General features: G+C 38.9%; 1 protein-coding gene across 1 annotated transcript in view; it reads right to left on the minus strand.

The window, feature by feature from the left end:
- DOCK5 (dedicator of cytokinesis 5) overlaps positions 1–22,392 on the minus strand; it is a gene marked incomplete in the record, with an annotated part of 3,482,443 nt that overhangs the window by 1,827,104 nt on the left and 1,632,947 nt on the right. The window contains 1 exon segment of the mRNA XM_044083155.1: positions 17,052–17,176. Coding sequence (XP_043939090.1) covers positions 17,052–17,176 — 125 coding nt within the window.

The following is a 22,392-nucleotide window of genomic DNA, read 5'->3' on the forward strand; positions in this document are numbered from 1 at the left end:
AAGACATAAACTGATAGATTTTTCCAGCTGAAGGACAGAGCATCCACTTTCCAAGCTTGTTTGTGGCGAGTCCTCGCGCAGAATTTGTCCAATTGGTAGTTTTGGAGGGAAGCGAACATGTCTATATCTGCGCTCCCCCATTTGTTTAACACCATGTTGAAATTCTTTGGTTCCAGTTTCCACTTGTGTAGGTCCACGAGATTTCTGCTTAGTTCGTCTGCCAGTGTATTTAGTTTTCCTGGCAGGAATTGAGCCTGTAGATGCACTTGGTAGCTCAAGGCTGTGTTCCACAGAGCCATGGCTAGTCTGCAGAGGGGGTAAGAATGGATACCCCCCTGCTTGTTTATGTACCAGATAACAGTGGTGCTGTCCGTCTTTACCATTAATTGTCCTGGAAGAATGTGGTCCTTGAAGGCTGTCAGAGCATTCTGTACAGCTAACATTTCTTTTTGATTGATATGCAGGTGCATTTGACTTGGGTTCTATTTGCCCTGAATGCACTTCCCTGCCAGGTGAGCCCCCCATGCATAGTCTGATGCATCTGTTGTTAGGGTTTGGGCAGCAGGGGGTAGAGTGAATGGTAGTCCCTTGCTGTGGTGGCAGGCCTCTGCCCACCAAAGGACCTCTAACCGTAGGCAGGGTATGATAGGAATCATTGCTTCTAGATCCTGAGAATGTTGACACCATAGGCTTTTTAGATACCACTGAAGTTTCCTCATATGCAGTCTTGCATATGGAATTAGAAGAATGCAGGAGGCCATGAACCTCAAGGCTTGCAGTATTTGCCTTGCAGTTAGCAGGGTTTTTGTGGCCATTAGTTTGAAGTTGTCAAATTAATTTGTTTCACTGGCGTGAGGAAAGCTATCTGGGAAGTTGTGTTCAAACTTGCTCCCAGGAATATAATTTGTTGACAGGGTACCAAATGTGATTTCTTTTTGTTTATGGTGTACCCCAGACAAATCAGCACCTTTTGTACAAATGCCAGATGATTCAAAAGTATGTCCTGGCTTTCTGCCTGAATTAGACAATCTTTCAGGTATGGGTATATTTGAACATTTCTTTGCCTGCAAAATGCAATGACTGGAGTTAGGCACTTTGTGAATACCCTGGGCGCAGTACATAAGCCAAAGGGCAGTGCAGAGAACTGATAGTGCATGTAGCCTGCTTTGAAGCATAGGTATCTTCTGCAAGATTCCCTGATTGGGATGTACAGGTAGGCTTCCTTTATATTGAGTGTTGCCAACCAGGCATCATTGCCTAGCATAGGAAGCAACTGGTGAAGAGTTAGCATCTTGAATTTTGGAATCACCAAAAAGGTGTTTAAGATAGACAGGTCCAGGATAGGACGCCATGAATTGTCTTTTCTAGGTACCAGGAAAAGTCTCGAGTAGAAACCTTGTCCCTTTTCCTCTTCTGGTACAGTTTGAATAGCCTTTACGTTTAAGGGAGAGACTACTTGCTGTTGAGCCTCTGCCCACTGATTTGGGAGTAGATCTGGCCAACCGTTTGGGGTTGGTAACATGTGGAAGTGAAATCTGTATCCTTGGGAAATTATATTTAAAACCCATTTGTCCTGGGTAATGAGTTCCCATTTTTTTTGCCTGCAGAGCAATCTATCCCCCTAAAGGCACAGTCAGTTGAGAAGTGCTTGGAAATTTTAAAGTTAAGTCACTGAGACAGTTTACCATGGGGGGGGGGGGGGGGTCTTACTACTCCCTGATTTGGAAGTGGGAGCCCCCCGCTGATTAGTCCTGTGCATACCCTGGGACTGAAGCCTGGGTTTGGACTGAGAAAGCCTGGAAGAGGCAGGAAAGGACCATTTCTTAGAGGGCCAATGCCTACTAAATCTTGGAGGCTGTACTTGTAGGACATCTTTAACAGTTTGCATAGATTTAGCTTTTTACTCCATCTTTTTAAAAACTTCTTCTGCTTAGTTGCTAAACACGCAGTCCTGATTTAAGGGAGCATCCTGTAATTTAGCTTTAACATGATCTGGCAAGAATTGCTCCTTAAGCCAAACATGCCTTGTAAGTACAGACCCAGTGACAGCAGCCATGCGAGATGCCTCTAGTGAATCAAAACCACACTGCAAAGTATGTTTTCCAACCTGTTTAGTAGAATGCATTAAATCTTGTAAATGCTTATTTTCAGCACAGTCAGGAATCAACATAATTTTCTGTTTAAGCAATCCAATAATATGCTGCTGATACTTTAACATATGAAACTGGCAGTTTAAGACCCTAATGGCCAAGGGTGCAGAAGTGTATGCCTTCCTACCCCATCTAACCAGCTCCCTGGAGTATCTATCAGAGGGGGAAGGATTTTTGGCAGTAGTAGCCTTAATGTCCTTGGGTTCCTGTGAAATGGTCTCAGGATCCGCAGTAGGATTTTTAAAAAAGAACTTGTGAGAGTCAGGAACCCTGTAATACCTATCAGGTTTTCCGGGAGCAGGAGGTAGAGAGTCAGGGGCCAAGCTAGATTCTGAAAAGGCATCATCAACAATGTCTAGTACAGGAGGGATAGAGCTAAAGACCTGTGCTGGGGCAGGAGTAAGAAATCCCTAAGCCTCTCTTTAGAATCAGAATAATCCTGGCTTTACCAATGAAAATGTTCCCTAAGAGTATGCAAGGTTTCACCAAAGGAGAAATCCTCTGGTGGGAAGCAGAGGGAAGAGTCCTCTGCATCAGAATCCTCATAAGTAGATAAGTGTAAATCCTGGTCATCAGAGGAAACAAAAATTTCAGAATCCTGGTCAGATGTATCATAAGCAAATTCAGTCCTAGGTCTCTTAGAGGGGGAAGGTTGGCTTCCCCTGATTAAAGTAATAAGGTCTTCAGCCATTCTTATTTGTTTTTTAGGCATAGAGGCCTGACCATGCAGTCTGGGCGTCGGTTTTCTAGGCATGGCTCGAGTTTTAGGCCTTGAAGAAGAAGATGGCATCGGTTTAATATGCAAGTCAGTAGGCCTGAATACACCCTCAGAAGCTGGTGCCTGCACAGCGGCTCCAGACCCATCCAAGGTAGAGACATCCGCAGGTTCCACAGTTGAAGCATCTAACGGCATACCGGACTCCGAATGGGTCTCAGTAGAGGCCTGCGAATCTGAAGTAGTGGGTATCAGGGGCTGCGAAAGCGCCTCACTGAGTACAGGCGAACTGGCGACTGGCTTAGAAGCGTCATCGGCAGCTTTGGACCTAGGCGGCCTGTCTCTGTCCTTATCTTTGCGTTTTTTCGAAATGTCGGTAGTCGGATGGCTTACCGAAGACATATCTGGATAATTGAACAGAGTACCAAAATATTTAGAAGCGTAAATATACAGACGCCGAATAGTTCGTTGCTTAAATATAGCACAAAACCGACAGCCAGGTACGTCGTGGTCAGGGCCTAGGCAAAGAATACAGTACGAATAGAAATCTTTATGAGGTATTTGCTTTCCACAAGAAATACAATTATTGACTTTTACTGACATGGGTTTAGAGCAAGAAAAAGTTTCCCCAACGGGGTACTTACCTTTAGTTGAAGACTTCGGTTCTGAATCATGAAAACAAAAATTTCTGGAGTCGGCCTACCGGCACTTGTGAACTGCTTCTGCTTCGGGCACCGCACGGCAAGAAAGACTGATGTAATGGCGTCAGCTGCATGCTTTATACCTCTGACTACCTGACGTCATGGAAGAGGAACACCAAGTATATACTGCTGCAGAGTCAAAAGTACAAAGCACAACGAAAAAGTTGAGGTAAAAAACACACCTTTATCAAACACAAAGCTTTCAGGTACAAGACCCTTTCTCAATGATAGACACAGGTACATTAAAATCAGACATTAAATACACGCCCAACACATCACGTGACCCGCAGCCATGGTTATGTGACTAATACATTAAAATAATTACATTACTTATAATTTTAAGACATAAACAAGTAAAATTAGATAAAATTCATACATACATATATTTGCTTACTTTTGTGTACTTATATTTACATGCACATATATATACAAATACATTACCTATATTACTTTAACTTAGTGTGTTGTATTTTTATTAGAACAGGTTTTAAGGAAACATCAAAATTTAATCCAGGGGATGTATTCGCTGCTAGCCTTACTATCCACTCATATTCTTTATTATCTAAATGATTACATAAGTCCCCTCCCCTGATAGAGCTAACAACACATTCCATTACTCTAAACTTGAAACTGTGTGTAGAACCACAATTTAAAATATGCTTAGATAGAGCATTAGTCTCCACTCCCCTCCTTATACTTGATTTATGCTCTATGATGCGTTCCTTAAGTTTTCTAGTCGTCTTGCCGACATAGAAACAAGCGCATGCCTCACACGTTGCCAAACCGACAATGTTACTTGTCATACAAGTTGCATGGCACCGAAAAGTAAATATCTTCTTAGTGACAGGATGAACAAAACTACTACCACATTCTGAAGAATCAGCTTTCTGTTTGTATATATCACTACAGCAACTACAATTATAACAACTAAAGGTACCATTACCTAGTCCATTAAGGGAAGTAGCATTCACATATTCAAAATCTTTGTAAGCTAGAACATTCTTAATAGTTCTCATATTTCTGTATGTGAACAAAGGAACTTCACCTACAACTAATCTAATATCTTCCTGAGCTAATAGCACCTTCCAGTATTTCCTTATTATAGTTCTGACTGCATATGAAAGAGAGTTGTAAGACATAATAAATCTTACATTAACCCTTTTATTTAATTTGTCCATTGGGACAACAACATCTGTACTTGTATTTAAAAATACAGATGAATACATGGAATGCCTATTAGATACTACATGTTCTCTAGCTTCTACCAGCATACCTTCTGGATAGCCACTTCTTCTAAAGTCTCCACATGCCTCATCAATTTGTTGTAAACACTTGACATTGTCAGTGTTTAACCTACTAACTCTTGCCAGTTGCCCCCTTACTATACCCCTAAAAATATGGGGTGCATGCATACTAGACGCATGCAAGTATCTTCCTGATGAAACTTCCTTCTTAAAAACAGAAGTGTTAATAACATTGTTCTCCTTAGTTAAAGAAATATCCAGAAAATTGACGAATGTCTTAGAATAATCAGCCTTAAAGTGTAGAAAGGAAGTAGTATTATTCAAATATATAATATAGTCTTGTAACTCACTGGATGTTCCTTTCCATAAAAGAAAGCAATCATCTACGAATCTCTGATATAAAACTATATTTTCATTCAAAAAGGTAGTTCCATTACCAACATAAGATTTCTCCCATTCATAGAGAACAATATTTGCATATGTATTTGCTACCGGGGTTCCCATAGCCACCCCCGTTTGCTGCAAATAATATTCCTTATTGAATATAAAGATATTATTTTTTAAAACTATATCCAACAACATGCAAATGTTCTCTGTGTGCCTAACAGTAAAGGTGGAAGAGTGACTTAAAAATTCCCTTATTGAATTGATACCATATTCATTTGGTATGACAGTAAATAATGAAGTAATATCTAACACAACCATGTATATATTCTGACAATCCATGTTTGATTGCTTAACTTTTAAATACCATGTTCTAAGTTTAATAAGAAAATCAGTGCTGTCTTTAAGGACAGTTTCACATTTACCCAAAAGTGGTTGTAACTGCCTCTAAGTACAAAGAGAGAGGTTCTGTTATCCAACCATTTCCTGAGACAATAGGTCTCATAGGGGGATTTTCACATGATTTATGCACTTTCGGAATGCCATATAGTTGGGGAATGATAGGACTAGAAACAGTGAAAAAATGAAAAAGATCCAAAGAGATGTCACCTGACAACTGTAAGTCATATATACACATGTTGGTTGTGTTAGATATTACTTCATTATTTACTGTCATACCAAATGAATATGGTATCAATTCAATAAGGGCATTTTTAAGTCACTCTTCCACCTTTACTGTTAGGCACACAGAGAACATTTACATGTTGTTGGATATAGTTTTAAAAAATAATATCTTTATATTCAATAAGGGATATTATTTGCAGCAAACGGGGGTGGCTATGGGAACCCCGGTAGCAAATACATATGCAAATATTGTTCTCTATGAATGGGAGAAATCTTATGTTGGTAATGGAACTACCTTTTTGAATGAAAATATAGTTTTATATCAGAGATTCGTAGATGATTGCTTTCTTTTATGGAAAGGAACATCCAGTGAGTTACAAGACTATATTATATATTTGAATAATACTACTTCCTTTCCACACTTCAAGTCTGACTATTCTAAGACATTCCCTAATTTTCTGCCTATTCCTTTAACTAAGGAGATCAATGTTATTAACACTGCTGTTTTTACGAGGGAAGTTTCAGCAGCATGATACTGGCATGTCTAGTATGCATGCACCCCATATTTTAGGGGTATAGTAAGGGGCAACTGGCAAGAGTTAGTAGGTTAAACACTGACAATGTCAAGTGTTTACAACAAATTGATGAGGCATGTGGAGACTTTAGAAGAAGTGGCTATCCAGAAGGTATGCTGGTAGAAGCTAGAGAACATGTAGTATATAATAGGCATTCCATGTATTCATCTGTATTTTTAAATACAAGTACAGATGTTGTTGTCCCAATGGACAAATTAAATAAAAGGGTTAATGTAAGATTTATTATGTCTTACAACTCTCTTTCATATGCAGTCAGAACTATAATAAGGAAATACTGGAAGGTGCTATTAGCTCAGGAAGATATTAGATTAGTTGTAGGTGAAGTTCCTTTGTTCAAATACAGAAATATGAGAACTATTAAGAATGTTCTAGCTTACAAAGATTTTGAATATGTGAATGCTACTTCCCTTAATGGACTAGGTAATGGTACCTTTAGTTGTTATAATTGTAGTTGCTGTAGTGATATATACAAACAGAAAGCTGATTCTTCAGAATGTGGTAGTAGTTTTGTTCATCCTGTCACTAAGAAGATATTTACTTTTCGGTGCCATGCAACTTGTATGACAAGTAACATTGTCTATTTGGCAACGTGTGAGGCATGCGCTTGTTTCTATGTCGGCAAGACGACTAGAAAACTTAAGGAACGCATCATAGAGCATAAATCAAGTATATGGAGGGGAGTGGAGACTAATGCTCTATTCTAAGCATATTTTAAATTGTGGTTCTACACACAGTTTCAAGTTTAGAGTAATGGAATGTATTGTTAGCTCTATCAGGGGAGGGGACTTATGTAATCATTTAGATAATAAAGAATATGAGTGGATAGTAAGGCTAGCAGCTAATACATCCCCTGGATTAAATTTTGATGTTTCCTTAAAACCTGTTCTAATAAAAATACAACACACCAAGTTAAAGTAATATAGGTAATGTATTTGCGTATATATATGTGCATGTAAATATAAGTACACAAAAGTAAGCAAATATATGTATGTATGAATTTTATCTAATTTTACTTGTTTATGTCTTAAAATTATAAGTAATGTAATTATTTTAATGTATTAGTCACATGACCATGGCTGCGGGTCACGTGATGTGTTGGGCGTGTATTTAATGTCTGATTTTAATGTACCTGTGTCTATCATTGAGAAAGGGTCTTGTACCTGAAAGCTTTGCGTTTGATAAAGGTGTGTTTTTTACCTCGACTTTTTCGTTGTGCTTTGTACTTTTGACTCTGCAGCAGTATATACTTGGTGTTCCTTTGGTGCTTTATACTGCAAGTTGGGTTTTTCAGCCTGTAGCAGCCAAAGATGGAGTCTAGAAATGATCTAAAGCATCTCTTTGAAAAAGAGATTAATCCTTTGTTACTTGTTACAACAGAGATTCCTGTACTTCAACACAAGACTACCACTATTTCATCTACTAATGCGTTGGACTTTGAACATAAAGTGCAAATATTGGAAAGGAAGGTTGGTACCTATAAGCGTTTGCAATGGCAACGTTTTAGCTTTGATGCTTATCTGGAAAAAGGTATTGCACCACGTGGATTGACGGTATTAAAAATGCCCTCATATGGAAATACATATCCTGAACTGTTAAAGCAGTGGCAGTGCTTAAATTTGAAGTTAAGCCATGACTATATGGTACTTATGAATAAGTTCTTTTGTGACATTGAGAATGAAATGAAAAAAGAAATTCTCACACTGGAAGATGAACTTTTATCTTTGTCATGTTTTTCATCCATGCAAACTGTTTACCAGTCCATGTTGGATAGGCTAGCCACCATGGATGATCGACTAGAAACTGTGAAAAAAAGAAAACTTGTACGTGACATGGGAGATTACCAATCAGGTAATATTTTCTCATGGCCTAAAGTTGAAAGAACTGTTCCACAAGTGAATAAACCTAACAACTTTAATAGTGAATCTGTACCTACAACAATGAAGCAGAAAGCATATACTACACCTTTAAATTCCCTAGATGAGTTTCCCCTGTTAGCAACTAATGCTCTGAATTTGCAGCCAGAACTGCTATCCACTTCACATAGCGATGACATCACTGAGGGCGCGGCAGCTCTAAGTAGCACTGTGGCTTGTGCAGTTACTGAATCTGCTTCTATATCTACTGCTTCATCAACAGCTACTAATGAAGGTGGGCCTGGGTTGTCTTTACGATCTTCACAACAAACTTTAAATAATTTCTTTAAACCTTTTCAACTGCAGCAAGCGGAATGTATCAAAGAACGCTCAAACAGCTCGAGGTCAACGTCGAGGGGAAGAAGTAAACATAGGAACAATATGGTAGTGCAGGACAATAAACGGAAGAATGAGAGCCCCCCAAAGCAACTGAAATTAGCCAGAAGGCAGTAGCAGGCATAGTAAATCTATCTTCCTTTGTTGTGAATGACCATCATTATTCTCTTTTGAGCAAAGGTATGAATTTTATACCTACAAGTGTGGAAGACATGGTAAAAGTTATAACTGATTTAAAATTGTTTATTAGATCTGTAGCTCTAAAAGTGATGTTTAAAAGTGATACTTATGACTCCACTGCTTGTAAAAGACGCAGTACGTTTGTACCAGTGTATGCTCCAGTTTTACTGGCATTTAATGACTTATGTGAAACTGAAATAAGACATGTATATAGTAATAGAAAAGCTAATGGACGTTACAATCTCTCTTATGATGAATACAAAGCATTGTCTGAATTAAAAAGTGAACCTAATGTGGTAATAAAGCAGGCTGATAAAGGGGGCTCCATAGTTCTAATGGATAGGAACAAGTATATAAGCTCAGTATTATCTTTGATTGGGGATGCTACTGCATACAAACTGATACAATATGCTGATGTAAAAAAGTGTATTTGTTATGTTAACATGTGTATATATGACTTACAGTTGTCAGGTGACATCTCTTTGGATCTTTTCATTTTTTCACTGTTTCTAGTCCTATCATTCCCCAACTATATGGCATTCGAAGTGCATAAATCATGTGAAAATCCCCCTATGAGACCTATTGTCTCAGGAAATGGTTGGATAACAGAACCTATCTCTTTGTACTTACAGAGGCAGTTACAACCACTTTTGGGTAAATGTGAAACTGTCCTTAAAGACAGCACTGATTTTCTTATTAAACTTAGAACATGGTATTTAAAAGTTAAGCAATCAAACATGGATTGTCAGAATATATACATGGTTGTGTTAGATATTACTTCATTATTTACTGTCATACCAAATGAATATGGTATCAACTCAATAAGGGAATTTTTAAGTCACTCTTCCACCTTTACTGTTAGGCACACAGAGAACATTTGCATGTTGTTGGATATAGTTTTAAAAAATAATATCTTTATATTCAATAAGGAATATTATTTGCAGCAACGGGGTGGCTATGGGAACCCCGGTAGCAAATACATATGCAAATATTGTTCTCTATGAATGGGAGAAATCTTATGTTGGTAATGGAACTACCTTTTTGAATGAAAATATAGTTTTATATCAGAGATTCGTAGATGATTGCTTTCTTTTATGGAAAGGAACATCCAGTGAGTTACAAGACTATATTATATATTTGAATAATACTACTTCCTTTCTACACTTTAAGGCTGATTATTCTAAGACATTAGTCAATTTTCTGGATATTTCTTTAACTAAGGAGAACAATGTTATTGACACTTCTGTTTTAAGAAGGAAGTTTCATCAGGAAGATACTTGCATGCGTCTAGTATGCATGCACCCATATTTTTAGGGGTATAGTAAGGGGCAACTGGCAAGAGTTAGTAGGTTAAACACTGACAATGTCAAGTGTTTACAACAAATTGATGAGGCATGTGGAGACTTTAGAAGAAGTGGCTATCCAGAAGGTATGCTGGTAGAAGCTAGAGAACATGTAGTATCTAATAGGCATTCCATGTATTCATCTGTATTTTTAAATACAAGTACAGATGTTGTTGTCCCAATGGACAAATTAAATAAAAGGGTTAATGTAAGATTTATTATGTCTTACAACTCTCTTTCATATGCAGTCAGAACTATAATAAGGAAATACTGGAAGGTGCTATTAGCTCAGGAAGATATTAGATTAGTTGTAGGTGAAGTTCCTTTGTTCACATACAGAAATATGAGAACTATTAAGAATGTTCTAGCTTACAAAGATTTTGAATATGTGAATGCTACTTCCCTCAATGGACTAGGTAATGGTACCTTTAGTTGTTATAATTGTAGTTGCTGTAGTGATATATACAAACAGAAAGCTGATTCTTCAGAATGTGGTAGTAGTTTTGTTCATCCTGTCACTAAGAAGATATTTACTTTTCGGTGCCATGCATATGCATGTGTGAGGCATGCGCTTGTTTCTATGTCGGCAAGACGACTAGAAAACTTAAGGAACGCATCATAGAGCATAAATCAAGTATAAGGAGGGGAGTGGAGACTAATGCTCTATCTAAGCATATTTTAAATTGTGGTTCTACACACAGTTTCAAGTTTAGAGTAATGGAATGTGTTGTTAGCTCTATCAGGGGAGGGGACTTATGTAATCATTTAGATAATAAAAAATATGAGTGGATAGTAAGGCTAGCAGCTAATACATCCCCTGGATTAAATTTTGATGTTTCCTTAAAACCTGTTCTAATAAAAATACAACACACTAAGTTAAAGTAATATAGATAATGTATTTGCGTATATATATGTGCATGTAAATATAAGTACACAAAAGTAAGCAAATATATGTATGTATGAATTTTATCTAATTTTACTTGTTTATGTCTTAAAATTATAAGTAATGTAATTATTTTAATGTATTAGTCACATGACCATGGCTGCGGGTCACGTGATGTGTTGGGCGTGTATTTAATGTCTGATTTTAATGTACCTGTGTCTATCATTGAGAAAGGGTCTTGTACCTGAAAGCTTTGTGTTTGATAAAGGTGTGTTTTTTTACCTCAACTTTTTCGTTGTGCTTTGTCATGGAAGAGGAGACAGCAACCAACGCAGGACCCAAGACTTTGATAATCAGGCTGACTGAGGGCTACTGCAAGCAGATAACCCAAATGTGATGACTACAACAGTGAAACGCGAACAACATCTTGTTTAGCTGAAGGATGAAAAAGAAATTCCTTATCTAGTGGAATATCCAATACTTCAGCTTTTACTTGATCTGACAGGGGCTTGGTCCTCAGCCATGCATGCTTGCGGATGACAGAAACTGTGGCAACTGCTTTGCAAGAAGCATCTAAGGCATCATAGCCACCTTTTATGGAATACCTGGAGACTTGTATAGTTTCTCTGGCTATCTCTTCAATCTCCTTTGATAAGGTTCTATCCACAAGTGTCTCTACATTAGCTAGAATTTTGTCTTGAAGTGATTCAAGATACTTTAGCATATGGAAATGACAATTCTGAGCTCTCACTGTCAGGTTGGCATATGTATAAGCTTTCCTTACCAAGTCTGTCTAGTAATCTGCTTTCCCTGTCACTAGGCAGGAGATGTGTTATTGGTCTGGCTTACTAAGGGGTAGAGAACAAAGCTGCAAAACAATGTCTTCAAAAACATCATCCAATACAATGACTAAAGGAGGAATAGCCAGTGATCTAGAAGGTAAGCTTAGCAGTTCCCTGCAGTGGGTCTGAGCCTGTGAGAACTGCTTATTTCAGCAAATGAGAGCATTTTTCATTCTATGCAAGGTATCCCTGAAGGAAGAGTCTTCATGGGGGGGGGGGGGGGACGACACACACAGAAGAGATGGTGATATCAGAGTAACTTTGTGGTGGCAAGTGACCAGTTCCTCCTTATCCTCAGAGCTAGTGGAATCTTATTCTTCCTAAAAAGCTACTTCCCTGTTTCTTTCAGATGGGCAGGCCTTGGAAGTGGAAGCATGAGAAGGCTCTCTAGAGCTCATGAAGGCCATAAAACTGCTGTGATATTTTTATGAAGTGTTAGGCTTTCATCTGAGAAGTGGACAATGCAGTGGTGAAGAAAAAAAGTGGTTCACGTTACTATAAGTGTCTGTTTTAAGGGGGTGGCTGGAGGATGTCATTGTCTGGCTGCAACCTCAGTACTGTAGAAGTCAGGGAATTTCCCTTGAAACCCACGGAATGGACATTGGAACCTGAGGCCTGCTGAGTGATCTCAAACCTGACCAACATGTGTGCTATGGCTGCATTCGCAGGTAGGCTGGAGACCATGGTGGCCTCCAGAGGGGTTGCTCTGGAGGGTTCTAGCCTAAGAGTTGCTAGACCAGGGGGCTGCAAAGATGCCTCACCTGGGTCATCAGTTGACTTATGACCTACAGTTGGAGCCTTCTCTGTAATATCATAGTCCTTAGCCTTCTTGTCCTTCTGTTTTTTTGGAATGATGCTGAAGAACAGGACTCCATAAGGGCGACTAGAACCTCGGTCCTATATTTTAGAGCTTTTGCATGGAATTTTGAAAAATCAAAACAGTTAAGACATCATGTTGAGATCCCAAGCAGAACAAACAAAACATGTGAAAATACATGCAGGATTTTTTTCATACTTCAAACAGTTGTTGACTTTTATGAGCATTAAATTAGTAGATAAAATTGCCCAACTGGAAAAAGAAGGTCCTCTTGAAAAATGAGCCAACCGATGGACTGCAAGCATAATGAACACATGCAAAGAAAACTGGATTGCCCAACTAGAAAGAAATGAAGATGGTGCTTGGTTTCCCTTCTTATACCTTGACATCCAGACTTTAGCCTTCGAATGTCCGCCGGCCAAGGATGATGTAAAGATTCTGGAAAATGGGCCAGTCACAAGCTTCTGTATGTCAAGACCACCCAAGAATCAGTACTGCAACAATGACTATGAAGAACATCCTACCATGCCCTTCTGGCGGCCACGTCAATGAGGCAGGTCCAGTGGGGAGACTACCAAAGTAGTATAAAGGGCCAAGCCATATTCCTCAAAATGGACCTGCTCATCCTGAGAAGGTAGGTCAGATCCAATTTCCCCTCTGGAGCACGAGTTCCATGACCTCACTGAAGTTGAAGGGAACTATGGGGATCACGCTCTATCTTCTGAGTCAGTGCCCAAAGTGACTGACTCATCTGGGGAGTTACTGGGTCTTCTATTATATACAACTCTTCTTTGGAACATCTGAGTCACAGAAATGTTCCTGCGCCTAGGCAGCTCTTTAGAGGATACTGGTTCATATCTGACCCAAGGACTTACAAGAGGGTTGAGACTGATAATAGAAGTGTGTCTGATGGAGTAGGCAACACCCATGAAGTCTGTGCTGTAGCTCTGAGAGGGGAGGCTATGATCCTCCCCATAACCATGGATGCAGAACCAATGTGTACCTGACTTGAGGTAGCCCCTTTGAGTGCAAGTTCTGACCCTTGTATAGAAGAGATAGATAGTCTCAATAAAGGACTCCCCAAAACAAAATTAAAAACTGACCCGAGCAGAAGGAAATCAGCACCATCACCTCGAAGGATGATACAGATACCAAAAACAGCAGCATGGGATAGGGATGACTGCAATTAGGGTTACAGGCAATAGGCAAGAGCGGACTGGAATTTATTGGAGAAAACCTGGCAAAAGAACCAAGTTATTAGGAGCAAACAATTAGAAAGGGAAAGGTAATAGAATTGGAAGAGGCCAAGAATTTAACTGAACGGCAGGCTAGAGATTGCCTTCCCTATCAAGGACTGATATCAGAGCACAGGCAAAGAAACAGGGGGATCCTAAGTGAAAGACCAGCACTGGTAGAGTTTTTAGTAGAATCTAGAAATGAAACTGCTGTTAAAAAGGAATACTAAGTACAGCATACAAAATATTGCTTGATTACTAATGGAATCAATTAGAGGAGGTTTAAAAGGACTGGGAACATAGACTGAATAAGCAATTCACAAAGAAACATTGGGGGGATATAGGTAGGTCTCCCAAATATGCAACCAAGTCTAGATGATTTAGGATCTTTGCTTGGAAGTGTTTACACAAGTATTTTTATACCTCAAGAAGGCTCCAAAGAATTTTTCCCAGGTATACAGCAAATGCTGGAGGTGTGATGAGGAAGCGAGGTAACAGGGAACATATTTTCTAGGAGTGTAATGAGTTGGCAGACTTTAAAAATTCCCTGCAGACTACTCTCAGTGATACTGTGTGAAAAAATTATTGTAATTAAAGAAATGATTTTTTTTGAGCTATGATACAAAATCGGAATTGCCTAGACATAGTAAGGGTTTGCAGAGTCTAATTACGGTGTTTGCCAAAAAAGCAATTACTAGAAAATGGAAATCAAACTCTAAATCAACTGTATAAGAAGTAGTGAACATAGTAACACACACAAAAAAAAGTGGAACTGGGATATTTAGAAAAGGGTAGAAGCAAATTATATGGAAAAAATGGGAATTATGGCAACAATACATGCAGGAGGAACAAGGTTTAAAAAAGGCAGGATTTGAACGAGCTCTAATGTTTCACTAACAATGACTGGATAGATAAGTGATGTATAATGTCTGCAACTAAAATTATGTCACTATGGGTTGCTTTCATTCATATAATTGTATGATTGCCCACGTCATACATGATAATTCAGTAGAGATGTTTCTTGGAAAAAAAAAAAAAACCAGCACCATGAGAAATGGATTAATGGAGAACAGTGTCGATGTTGAGGTACTGGTACCAAGAAATCCAAAGGTCACAGGGAGGAGTGGTTCAGATCAGAAGGCTTGGGGCTGAAGGCAGGTGTGCATTCAACACAGACTCTCAGACTCCACTAGGTCCAAGGGTCAGACCTGGGGGAAGAAGCCAGTAAGTGGAATGAAGGACCAACACATGACACCCTTGGAATGGAGGAGGAAGGGAGAACATCCATATCAATCAGTGTCTTGATGAAAGCCCTCATCATACGATCAAGTTCCAAATTTGAGGCACTACTCAAGGAGCTTATGGACCACTGAAATGGATGGTGAGAAGGTAGTCTTCAAGAGGTCCCTCTCTAAACAGGTACCTCAAATTATGCTCCAAGGAGATTCATACTGATAACTATCTCCAAGAAAGTTGGAGATGATGTCAGTGATGCTGAAGGATTTAAAGAAGCAGATGGTTCCGGCATATCGACTACGGATGGCCTGCACTGTGTGATTCCTCAGAACTCCACTTCTCTGAGTTCAAATTCTTATCTTTGCCCCTGGACTTTTCGTTCCCTTTTCTTGGGGCAATTTAGGTAACCGTATTAAACACAGATGGAGCACTTAGCTTTAGCTCAGAGTTGTGACTATGTGTAAATGTTGAGGGAGCAAACAAGATCTGAGTAATCTTCATAACCGGGTGCATTATGGGTGGAAAAAATGTAAACAAGCTCAAGACTGGAGCACTAGTTTTGCCTGGTTGGATCAAACGAGGGTCTCAAGGACCCACAAAGTCAGATCAGACAGATGAGATGAATTGAATATATTATAAACAAACTGAACCCAGTAGTTTGCATACATAGGTTAGACTACACACATTCTCCACCTCTTCTACCCTTTGTTTCCTGTGTTAACTGGAGGCAATTAAAGACCCAAGCATAATGATGGCACTGAAGGTAAGTATTTAAAAGTGATACATGAACACTATCTCAGCTCAGTGCCCTAAAATGTCACAAACTTTTCTGTGAATATTTTAATGGTGAGAGCAAAAGACTTAAAATGAGTTTTCTGATCAAATCTCCTTATCCACTCATTCAACATAATTCAGTAAAAGCAACACAAGCACAAACTGAAAGGAATAATTGCATGCAAACTCATATGTTCTTTTGTCATATCTGATAACCTACAAAGCCAAAAACACAAAAGCTTATGTACACTTATATCACTAACCGAAAGAGTCGAAGATAGCCATAGACTACAAATTTACTCCTGAGGGTGGCACCCATGTCCCTCAGACAGGGGTAGCCAGTGCTGATCAAAGACTCGCTCTGTGAATTACGTCTATCTAACTAAGGAAAATTGGGTCAGCTAGGGATTAACATGGCTAGGCTTGTAAGGGTTCTAGGGTTACTAGCCTTGTAATCTGCTACAAACCTATGAACCATAAAGAAACAAAGATTCCAGAACCCCAAGCAAATGTGTTTTCATGTCTTCCCTAGTGTTCAACCTGTACAACAAGAAATTCATTCAAGCAATGCCCTCAAGGACATAGCTTTGCACTCTTTGGATGGTCTCTGCTGGCACATAAATACTTCTTATAAAGTCAACAGCAAACCATGGCAATTGCTAGGCAATTTTCATTTTCTATCTAGGTGACCTATGCAGCAATGCTATCTTTACCTCTAAAGGTGTCTTGGTGGAAATAAACTGCAGAGAGGCTCTTAATAGGCCAGAGTCAGTGATACTACAGCATGCAATGCTAGAGTTTCTGGGTATGAATGAAAAAAAAAAAAGCTAATACTTTCTTTACATGTTTACATGATTTAAAACCAATGCCTAAACAGAAAGTTTCCTCTGCATGTTTGTGTCATTTGGTGGAAACAGTAACAATAGATGCTTCCTCATTATTCAGGGTTGCATGCATTACTGACTAGTAGTACACATCTGGCATGCCAGCTTCAAGTAACCTTGTACTAATGGTGTTTCTCAGCAAAAATACAATCATTTGTGGCAAGTTCTGATACATGCTTAAAGGCAAAAATTACCTCCACAATGCTCCCCTCTTCCTCGCATACAGACATTGTGACCTCCACATTTTTTGGTGTTTTTTTCTTTCCTTTATCGAACTCCCCTTGTATCAGTGTGACATAGATGTCATTACGAACATCACCTACAACCATAGAGTGGACAATAACATAAGAGTTAATGAAATGCAGTACACATTCAGCTGTTAGTGATAGTGGCAGCTCAACTACTGAAAATATAATCAAAATCTTATGGAGCAGCACCTATAACACACAGAATGCAGTCAAAGTACTTTTGCTTTCCTGAAATGCAACATGACAAGGTGACTAAGAAAGATGTTTACCAGCAGAATGGACATGGACCAGTTTAAAACTAAACTACAGTCAAATAAGCTGGTGATTAAAGGCTATGGCACTGCAGTTTCACTGTTGAGTAAATGTAGTATGAAGCATCTGGAATATGGAACCTTATAGTGGGCCTGTGAGTATTAATGAAGCAGAAGACAAGCTTCTCATCTCAGCTAAGATGCTGCTCTGCTCAAAAGCTTAATTAAAATAATCAGTACTGCAAATCCTGTATTACCTTCCTTTATTTCAACCCCCATTAACTGCCCTGGCCTCCTCTTTGGAACAGTTTCACTATGGCAACTAATTAAATAAATAAAATAAAGGAATACATAAGATGTACAGACATTATTATGGAGTCATTACCTTACACAGAAAGCACAACCTATGAAATCAGAAAAGCTAAACTTCTTGCAACAATGCATGTAAATAATCTTTGCCTTCAATAAGCCATTCCACTGTGAACAGCAGCACTCTACAGTATGAAAAGGAAAAAAACAAACAACATTAACAATTGAAAGATGGAGTGGATCAGAAAATGAAGATCAACAAACGTGGTGCTGCAAGAAGGAAATCCATGGAATAGTCATGGCAGAGCAAATTTAGGTTATAAAACAGCTAATTCAAATTTGGGGGTAAGTTATTGTTGCTAAATAAGCCAGTTTAAGTTTCAGAAGTGCAATGTGGGCAATGGAAGCAAATATCTGAATGGCAATGTATTTCTGACTTGCTGACTATACAATGATCATTCATCTGGACCAGTCTACAACTACAGGATGAAACAGGGCGAAGTGGGCAGATTCACAACTAGCAGACATAGCATAAAGTCATGGGTTTTATTCTGGCAGCCTCCATTTATGTGCTGTGCAATTAAGTAAATCACACAAGATAACATTAGATGTTTGCAAAGATCACTACTGCACTAAATGCAAACTCATGGGATGTATCCTGCCAAGGACCGTGTATATCCAACTAGAACACTAAAGCTTAGGCACCTTCCTCTTGTGCAGTGTATGTTTGATCTAAGAACTATGCATGAGGCTATGTGCTGATACTTAAATGACACACAGCTTTGAAAATCCTTAGACCTTTCTTGCCCCAGGAAATAAGCTAAGCTGAGTCTAATGGTAAAAGAGGATAGATAAATACAGAAATAAAATCAAAAAGGAAAGAGTGGAACGGAAAAAAGGCTTTTAACTGGATTAGAAGTTAGAAACAAAACAGAAAATGGAGGGAGGGTGCATAACTGCAGCAGTGATCTTAATCAAACATCTGTGGTTATGCTAAGTTTTTACACAACTGTACTATGTTTAGAATTAGATCCATTTTGTAATAATGGTGACTCATGGGACCATTCCCAGAGCTTTTAGATAGAAAGGGAAGAGGTTTAAGGGACAGAAATTGAGTACAATAAACCTTGTAGGATAGTTCTGGCAAACTATGCAATGAATACATTTTCCAGTGTCAGAACAATGTTTGGTGTAGGTGTAAATGAAGGACCAAGTAGCAGCCCTCAAAACAGATTTAGAAGAAAGTTCCAGAAGAAGCTACTCTTGTGGCAGATTAGACCAAAGAGAGTTACCATGGAAGAAAAAGTGAAAACAAATGCAAGGGAAATCCATACAGCTATAGTCTGTTTATAAACTGAAAAATCTCTTCAGTTTTCTTTCAAAGTAAACAAAATTTGTCAGACTTAATAATATTTTTTGTTTTGTCCAGACAGAATCTTTAGTTGCCTATGAAGGACTCTTTCTCACTTATTTTGAAGGCTAGGAAAAAATGCAGGAAGATGATGGATGGATTGACTTAGGGACATTTCAGTAATCAATTTAGTCAAAGGAAAGGTTAGCTCGGAGGTTCACCCTATCTCTACGAAAGAATAGAGGGGAGGTAGACATGAGATGTTTTAACTCAGAAATCCTTTTGGCAGATGTTAAAGCCATGGAAAGGACTCTTTCCCAATGAATGTTAAATATGCAGAGGAACCCAAGTTCAAAGGTTGAAAGAGTCAATCTTTCAAGACAATAATTCAGGTCCCAAGTGTAGGAATGGATTTTCTGGGAAGCATAATATTTAGGATGCCTTTTAGGAAAAAGGAGGATCAATTTTTAGGCAGGCTAAAATCGCTGCCAAGTGCACTTTGATGGAGGTGTATGCTAGACCTGAGTTGAGCTGGTCAGAGAAATATTTGAGGATGAAAGACAACACTGTTAGACAAGAATCGTATCTACTATGGCATCAGAAAGAAAATCTTTCCAAGTTAGCAATACAAGATTTTCTTGCTGCAAGGCTTTCTAGCATCCTTTATACCATGTAGAGAGTACTCAAAATAAAGGTGCCTAAATTAAATTAAAAGCCTATCATCCAGACTGTGAGGCTCAGTGTCTAAGTTTAGATGAATGAGACAGCCCTTGTGTGGGCCTGCAATGGACCTGCTCAAGTATTCTGGCAATGAATTCAGTTGCAAAGAGATGTACACAACTTGGAGGAAAAAGACTGGGGCAAACAAACATCTATCAATGCAAGCTTGCAAAGGTGGAAAGACTTAGTTCCTCTACTGAGTGGGTTGAAGAAAATTTGTTGAGGTTGAGAGTGAAACCCAGGATGAGAAAGAGGATGACAGTAAAACTCTGAAAGCTGAAGAATCTTTTGGACTGATGACTCCTGAATGAGGAAGTCATCCAAAGATATGAATACCTGGGAATCTGTAGACAGATATGAATACCTTGGAATCTGTAGAATGTTATGACAGAGACTAGACACAAGTAAAACTCTTGAACAGTAAATTAAAAAGTGATATCCCAAAGCACAGAATCTCAAAAATGTTGTGCAATCTGGATGGATAAGGATATGAGTACAGACATGACAGCTTGCAGAAGGATCGGCAAGGAAAAAAAAGAGTCTGGAGTGTTAGCATCTGGAACTGTGTAACTTTTAAAGAAGTGCTGAGATGGGATAAGTCCAGAATTGGTCTCCAAGTTTCTTCATTTCTTGAAACAAGGGAAAGCATGGAACAGAACCCTTTTCCATTTTGATGGTAAGGAACAGGTTCACTGAAGAGGAGGATGGACAGGAATGGAAAGACCAAATGTTTTTGGTTGGAATGGACCTAAAAAATTCCAAAGGAACCTTGGAGGGAGGGTAGAGATTCCAGTGAAGGTTGTACCCACTTCTCTATGATGTCCAAAACCAAACCACTGTATGCTACTGTTGTCAAGAGGGGGAGGCAGGAAGAAAGTCTCCAAGATATGTTTTGAGGGGGGGGGGTGCCTGAGGTGGGGAAAAGGAGGAGGAACACCGTCAGAAATTGGAATTTGTGTCTGAGCAGGGACTTTGGACTCCCTGAAATTTGACAGACTTCACTTGCCATTTTTTCTTGGAAGACTTCTTACCTTTTTGCTGGGAAGGTTTTTGGCTTTTTGTGCAAAAAGGGACCTTTTGTATACAAATTAAAAACTAGGACTTATTTTACAAATATGAACATTTTGTTAGTTTTATGCACGGTTTAAGCTGGAGTTATTGCTAAGCCTTGGTTACCTCTTAGCTGATTTACTTGGAATAACTATTATACTAATCGTGAGCCAAGAGGTATTTGTTTCGTTGGGAGCGTCCCTTTACTCTTTAATTTCCTGAATACTTCAAAAGTGTAAACAAACAAGTTGCCCATATCTTAAGAAGCATCCAAAAGTTTAGCTCCTCAGGCAAAGAGTACAGGCAAAACCAGGTTTATCTCCTTGCAGTAGCTGCTCTAGGAGAGGTCTCAACAACATCCTCTTCATACTTGATGGAATATCATGCCATCTTTGTGGCAGAACTGAGCATGTTTTCCAAGGAAGCCTCAGTGTAACAGTCAAGAATACTTGGCATTAATTTAACCATATTAGCAAAAACAGAAAGCTTGCATCTAATAATATGGGTCTGGTAATTTTTGGCATGAAAAGACAAGGTGGGAGAAGTACAACTTCTTTACTTAACTGTGGCATGGCCCTACTACCACTGTCATTTTCTAAAAGCATTAAAAGTGGGAAAAAAATTAGAATCTTTACCAGACTCCAATTAAATAGATGGGTCAAGGAAAAGATTCTTGTATAAATACTTATGCCCGTCAGAAAGTTTATAATACCCGTCTGGTTTCTTCAGTGCAGGAGGCTGACATTCTGGAACTAAACAGGCAGACAAAAAGGTATCTCCCCAAGTGTCCAAGACATGGAATCAGCAGCACCTTTTGATAAATCCATGTGAACTTAAGTTGTAATATCTTTTTTTGTGATTCAGAAACCCTTCCGATTAAAATGCTGCATCATTTTATGTATGGTACCACCAAAAGAATGTTCCACAGGAGGACAGCATTATGAAGACAATCTATCATGAGCTTCTGACTCAAAACCAGTGGGAGAATACATTTGGGAAGAATAATCCAGAGATTCTAAATCAGACTAAGATGACGATTCTTCTTCAGAAGACAACTTCAGTTTTTCTTTTGTAGGGAGTAAGGAAGGAGAAGACAGAAACTGAGGAGGTGCAAGTACATACGGGCTTTGAAAAGTCCCTTTAAAAAGTTAAACCACTCCTGCTGAGGGTCACTAGGAGAAGGGTGGCATGCATAGAGACATGTCTATTTTTTATTTCTTCTTCTGATACTCTAAAGTAAATAATATGAAGTGGGATTGACTCTGGACATACCTCCAAGAATGTCCCTGGCATGTATTTCCCTTTCTAGAATATGAGGGATGCCTTCAGGCCTCTCAAAAAGAACTGGCCTTAGCTCTGCCTTCTCAGCTTTACTGGACATATGACTGGTAGGAAAGGATGTGCCAGCTGTCTGCAGACTGACAAACAGAGAGGACAAACTCTGACTGAGAGAAAGAAGTGGAGTATACTCTTCTCTTATTCTGATCTCTTAGAGGTAGATGATTACACTGTAATACTAGTGTGCGCTATAGCCTGTAGAGGTTTGCTTTGCAGTATAAGTTAAGGGAAGATAAACAACTATGTAAGTTATTGGGCACAAATGATT

Source organism: Protopterus annectens, chromosome 9.part0 (genome assembly GCF_019279795.1).
Source record: "Protopterus annectens isolate FY-2018-M chromosome 9.part0, PAN1.0, whole genome shotgun sequence".
NCBI classification, from domain to species: domain Eukaryota; kingdom Metazoa; phylum Chordata; order Ceratodontiformes; family Protopteridae; genus Protopterus; species Protopterus annectens.